Source organism: Penaeus chinensis, chromosome 21 (assembly GCF_019202785.1).
Source record: "Penaeus chinensis breed Huanghai No. 1 chromosome 21, ASM1920278v2, whole genome shotgun sequence".
NCBI lineage: Eukaryota > Metazoa > Arthropoda > Malacostraca > Decapoda > Penaeidae > Penaeus > Penaeus chinensis.
The window spans coordinates 23983585-23990124 of NC_061839.1; the positions used below are offsets into that span (position 1 = coordinate 23983585).

At 40.4% G+C, this 6540-nt stretch overlaps 1 protein-coding gene across 1 annotated transcript in view; it reads left to right on the top strand.

The window, feature by feature from the left end:
• Nucleotides 1–464: 464 nt before the first annotated feature.
• Nucleotides 465–6540, top strand: part of LOC125036441 (low-density lipoprotein receptor-related protein 1B-like) — a 23232-nt gene continuing 17156 nt past the window's right edge. The window contains exons 1-9 of the mRNA XM_047629034.1: nucleotides 465–651; nucleotides 1230–2041; nucleotides 2258–2384; nucleotides 2493–2647; nucleotides 2742–2972; nucleotides 4010–4057; nucleotides 4171–4503; nucleotides 5112–5240; nucleotides 5393–6540. The exon at nucleotides 5393–6540 is cut by the window's right edge and continues 748 nt beyond it. Coding sequence (XP_047484990.1) covers nucleotides 2299–2384; nucleotides 2493–2647; nucleotides 2742–2972; nucleotides 4010–4057; nucleotides 4171–4503; nucleotides 5112–5240; nucleotides 5393–6540 — 2130 coding nt within the window. The 5' untranslated portion in view covers nucleotides 465–651; nucleotides 1230–2041; nucleotides 2258–2298. The remainder of the gene's footprint in view (nucleotides 652–1229; nucleotides 2042–2257; nucleotides 2385–2492; nucleotides 2648–2741; nucleotides 2973–4009; nucleotides 4058–4170; nucleotides 4504–5111; nucleotides 5241–5392) is intronic.

Here is a 6540-nt window from a genome sequence, read left to right on the forward strand (position 1 = left end):
TGTAGCATGTGTTCGAGGACGCTTTCTTTGTTTAGGAGAGGTTGGCTACGCTACAGCACGCCGACCCGACTAATACTAATAAATATATATATATATATATATTCATTTATATATACATATATGTATATATATACACACATATATATGCATGCATATATATATATATATATATATGCACATACATATAAATATATATATATATATATATATATATATATATATTTATTTATTATATATATATTCACACACACACACACACACACACACACACACACACACATATATATAGATATATATAAAAATAATTATACTCACGTGTGTACACACACACACACACACACACACACACACACACACACACAAAGACACGTATGTGTGTGTATGAGTATCTTTTTTTGAACACGCAGGTGTTCACTTTCACCTGCTGGTCCTGCACCTGCGTGGCCTGTCTCAAAGCCCTTTGGAGCAGTTCCTCGCTCACCGCAGTGGCGCACGGCTGCCCGCCTGGAGGCCGACGGGATGACCTGTGTTTGTGATTCTCGAGGCTTGGCTGTGAGCCAAGTTCCGCATGAGAAGGCGCCAAGGCATGTTTTGGAGAGGGACCATTGGGTGCTGAGTCGGAGACGTGGCAGATCGCTTCAGGTTGTTCAGGTATTACGAAGTGTTGTCACTGAATATTGCTTTGCTCGATTTCTCGGGGTCTGCGTCGTCTTATTTATTTTAATTTCCTTTATATATTTACTTATATTTTTCTTTCCTGGTGCTGAATAAACCATTTTTATTTCTGTTGTTGTTGCCAGGATGATGATGGTTATTATCATTATTAGATTTATTTCTCCAACACTATTGCGTTTATTATGATAGTAATAGTAAAGATAAAAAATAATAATAATAACATTAATAATAACAATCATAATTACCAACTGTATAATTATTGTTGCTGCAGTTGTTGTTATGATTATCATAGTAATGATGATAAGAATACTTCTACTCCCTCTCCCGTCCCTCCCCTTTTCCACTTTAAGTCGTGTAAAAAATACATGTGCATAAACTTGACGGTCTAACTACTTTAATGGGGTGTACTTGCATCAAATAATAATAGTAATAATACCAATAATGATTATGACGGTAATAGCGCTACTTTCGATGTAGCTGAATAAGGGAAAGCCATGTTGAAAGGTGCCATGAACTTTCTAAACCTTCGAATGAACGTCTTCACTTGCTTGCAGATTGAACGTTTCTTGTGAAGATGGAATGAAGAAAAACAACATTAAATTCTCTTCATAACTTGAGCAGCTTTTCTCTTGGAGTTTAACGACAGCTGTTGCTATGGTGAAAGTGAGTATAGTTCAATTATTTCCACGACTGGTTATGTAATTTGTCGTAATTTGTATGGATATGTCATCTAAATCGATCGTGAAATATTGTGATTTACTATGTATGTAGCTCCATAATTATGTGAGTTTGTAAATTTCAAGTGATTTCTGCAGACTGTTCGCAGGGCCAAGCTCGGTTTTCAGAACGACAGACTGAAGATCACCTTGTTTACTGAAACCCCATCCCTTTTACTCCCAACCTCATCATTTCATCTGCTCACCCATTCTTTCATCATCATTAATGCCATAATTCTATTTTTGCTTTCATCGAGAGTGTATGCGAGAGTTATGAATTGGGATTGGCTGTGAGACAATAAAGTGAATTTTCATATTATTTTTGTATGGAAATGAATATTCAATTCCATTTGGAATCATTTTGACGACACTCTCGAAACCTAAAGTTGAAACTGAACTAGCATGTACTAACAAATGTATACTTGTAGATTGGTGGGAAACTTCTGAAGGCAGCGAAAACTTTGAGGCACAAGGTTACAGCAGCAAAGGCGAATACCCATTCCCTCATACCAGCTGCCCTGACAGGACGTCGCTCACTGGAGCGGACGCCGAGTGTCGGTCCGTCTGCAGGAGTGACGAAGATTGCCCCGCACTCCAGTACTGCTGCGTTAGTACTTGCGACCGTAGGTGTGTCACGCCGCGGGTGCTAGGTAAATATCTCCTCTGATGCCAGTGATGATCAAAGTGAACAACGCTGAACTGTGACACTGTCACGTCTTAAAAGCATAATCAATTTGTTGCTCATGACGGGGAAGCCAGTGCTAGAAAGTTATATGGTAATTTCCAAGATCACTTATAACATCAGTATCAGCTGAGATATTTCTTTATTGCATTACATTGCATTACACGAACTTCTCTTTATTTAGATACAGGAGATGACTGTGGTTGTTCAGTGTCATTTCTACCGATGAAATGGCCATATAGTCCCTCTTATGATTCTGAGCAAGTAAACGCAAGAGTTGTCAACTTCATATGGCAATCTGTGAAAGACAAGTAAGTATAGGTGAGACGACAGTATATATTCTAATGACGATCTTAGCTGCACTTTAAATGTAGAAATCTCACGTGTAACTCGAAGACTGATTGCCGTGGCACTTTCAGTTTCTCTCCGTCAATGGAAGTCCACCTGCTTGATGTCAATTTCCGAACCACCGGGATAGGACAGGTCGACGATCTCTGTCAACTGGAAAATATTTTGCAGTTCGAATTCAGTAGAAAATATTTCGATTTGTTCAAAAAGCCTCACAGAAAGTTACGTAAGTATATATTAACCTATACCTTTTCTGTACCTGAAAAGTTCTTGAGTACGCACTAATTCTTGCGTATAATGCAAATGTTTTTGCACTGCAGTTGTGATCGGCGACAGTGTCGACTTCTTCACAAGTGTTACTGAAGCGGGCGCATTGGGCGAGATCTTCGAGTCGGTGTGCGCGGTGGCGGTTGGGAACGTGACGCTCAGCGACAGCCTGCTCAGCCAGTTCGCATCCACTGCCAGTCCAGGAGAACCTTGTGTATGGCGGGTGGACTCTTACGACCAACTGGGCGATCTCCAGCCAGAGGTGGAGGCCGTAATCGACGATGGTAACTGCCACCCTTCTTTCCTGCTGGTTTAATATCCTATAATTAATGACACGCACAAATGTGTCGTGATTAAGAAGTGCAGAATAAGATTTCTTGATGGAAAATAAACAATAACTCAATTGCGTAAGTCTGAAAACGTAATCTATCAGTCGAGACTTTGGATAATGAAATTAATCACTCACATTCATACCTTTTCCAATATTTGCCAAAAGTGCACTGACAGGGGGCGTTCGTCTTTATAGGCTTTGTGGTACATGAGCTAAAGCTACGGTTAGACTGCCCATAGATTTCGTTGGAATCCAATGATTATCAGCGGGTTGGAGCCCATCCACCCATTCGTTTTGGTTAAACTACGAAAAGAACTTCGAAAAGATAATATGGATGCTTTATATTCCAAAGGACATCTTCTTGACTCACTTTCTCTAGAAGAGAGGTAATTGCCTCCGAATTCCACATTCTTATGACGAGAAGACGTTCTTCCTCTTCGAAAAAGGTGCGCGGTTGTTTATGTTCGTCGGTCAAATGAGGATACAAGATATATTGCATTGTTTTTGTTTGATTTTTAAATAATAATTCATATAAGTATATCTATGACAATTTACAATTATGAATATTAATTATAGATTACTTATATATATAATAATAATACTGCATAAAATATATAATTAGACTAATACCACGTATACTATAGACTCTCAACGAATATGAATTTTCCACTGGTCCATCGACAGACGATGGGGTGCCCATCGCTCACATTTTTCTTGCTTCTGTGAAAAGGAGGTCGGGAAAGGACTGGCTCCTGAACGAGGAGCAAACTATAACTGTTCTATACACGATGATTGCTCCTAAAACCTTCTGCATTTCTTAGCATAAACGTCTTTCCTGGAGAGTTTGATCAATCTCTGACCATCTGTTCACTGTTTGGGAAGGAATAGTAAAGCATCCAATATTTTTGCCATGCATTCGCACGTGAGCTACATGTGCGTATGTGTGTATTTTTTGTATGCAAATACTATAAATTCCATTCGTAATTTCAGGAAACTGTCTTTGTCCTGGCGAAACAAAGGGTCAGGGCACATGCGCAGGTACAGTCTACATAAATCAAGTGTTTTTAATGCAAAACCAACGTTGGCAAATATGAAACATGAGGTATTCAAATACAAATTGCAATTCACGTGTGTGGCCTGTCGCTCCCCAGGGCCCGGCGAGAGCTGCGTGCTCGACGAGGACTGCGGTCTGAAGGGCGACTGCGTCGGCGGCGTCTGCAGGGAGCGACCTTGCCACGTCCCAGACTCCTACGACCCAAGCAGCGACATTAATTACGATTATTATGTAGAAGATTATTACTATTATTATGGAAACTACGACGACTACTTTTTTGAGTCTGGCACTGAGTATTTCTTTGACTACGATTACCATTATAGCGACAGTGGTTCAAGGAGAGCGGAACGATGGAAGGAACCGCTGAATAAATTTTCTCAAGAGAAAGAGTCAAAGGCTGATGTCAAAGAAGTTTTTGGACTTTATCGGGGTAACTTAAATGGACATATTAAAGCACTCACACGCATATAAATTGACAAATAAGTGATGATATATGTATATATGAATATATGTGTATATATGCATCTTTATATATATGTATAAATGAATATATATATATATATATATATATATATATATATATATATATATATATATATAATTTATATATAAATATGTACACACACACACACACACACACACACACACACACACATACACACACACACACACACACATATGTATATATATATATATATATATATATGTATGTGTGTATGTATGCATTTATGTTTGTATGTATGTATGTATTTATGTATATATATATATATTCATACATATACATATATGAACCGTATTCATGTTGACAAATGTAGACAAGGTACGAATGAGAATGAATATCTTCACAATACAAGATTACATCTTCGTCAGAAACATATACATCTCTTGTATTGTGAAGATATTTATTCTCATTCAAACCTTTTCTACAATATACATATATGTTTGCACGGACATATATAATCACTGTGTTTGTATCTTTCTGCATATCTTAAAAGATGTCAGACTGATTAGGAAAAAGTAATCCTTTCGTGTCACCAGGCTGTTGTGGCAACGGCAGATTGACGTGCAGCGGAGTCCCAGCGGTGTGTGTTTCCCCGGATTCTGTTTGCGACGGAACTGCTGACTGCATCAACGGGGACGATGAGACGCCGGAGGCCTGCGAGAAGCGTGAGTATCAATTTATTGTATTAAAGATATCATTATCTGTTTGGATGTCTCATGTTCGTGTGTAAATAAGTATAAGTGAAAACAACAAAATGCTATATAAATGAATATATATATATATATATATATATATACATATATTATTATTTACTCAGGTGTGTGTGGCGAGGGAAGGTTCCAGTGTTCCAGCGGAGAATGTGTGTCGAGGCGGAAGGTGTGTGACGGCGAGGTCGACTGTCCTGACGGATCCGACGAATTCTGTCGCAACTTCACCGACTGCCCCGCACCTCGGTCGCACTACTGCTCGTCCGGGGAGTGCATCGGCCTTCGCCAGATATGCGACGGAGATTTAGACTGTCTGAGTGGAGAAGATGAGCTTTCTTGTCGATGCTTAAACTTTAAATGTTTGTCAGGAGAATGTATAAGTACATATGATGAGTGTAATGGAAGGCAAGAATGCAAAGACGGTTCGGACGAGCACTGTGTTCCGCCCAATGGAGATCCATGCCCACCGTCTCGTCCATTTCCTTGTGGTGATGGCAGATGCATTTATGATTTTCTCACGTGTGATGGTTATAAACAGTGTGCTGATGGCTCTGATGAAGACCCAAAAGTCTGTGTAACGCCCGACTGTTTCACTTGCAATTCTGGAGAATGTATAAACCCTGGACTGCGCTGCGACGGAGTGGATGACTGTGAGGATGGTTCTGATGAAAGCGGCTGCCAGTCCTTTGAATGCCCTGAAGACAGCTTTCATTGCACTTCTGGGGAATGTTTAGATACGGACGTGGTCTGTAACGGCCGGGAAGACTGCCGAGACGGAAGTGACGAAGCCTCTTGCACATCTGCTTCCTGCCCCGCGTCGAGGCCACTTTTTTGTTCGTCAGGTGAATGCATTTCTTTCTGGCAAGCGTGTAATGGAAATTTCGACTGCAAGGACCGCAGTGATGAGAGTAGGTGCCCAGATATTCCATGTCCTCCTCACAGAGACTTCAAGTGCGCAACTGGGCAATGTTTAGACTTTTATTCCGATCCTCAGTGCGATGGCACCGAGTCCTGTGCTGACGGCAGTGACGAAGCGAGCTGTGACTCCTTCCAGTGTCCCGACGATCGACCCTACAAATGTGATTCAGGAGAATGTTTGTACGATTATGATTATGAATGTGACGACTACAGAGACTGTAAAGATGGAAGTGATGAGAATAATTGCGATATAACTGGTCCCTGTCCGGATAGTGACGACTTCCGTTGCAGTTCAGGTGCGTGTGTGTGGATTGGCTATTGGTGCAACGGAAGAATAGAC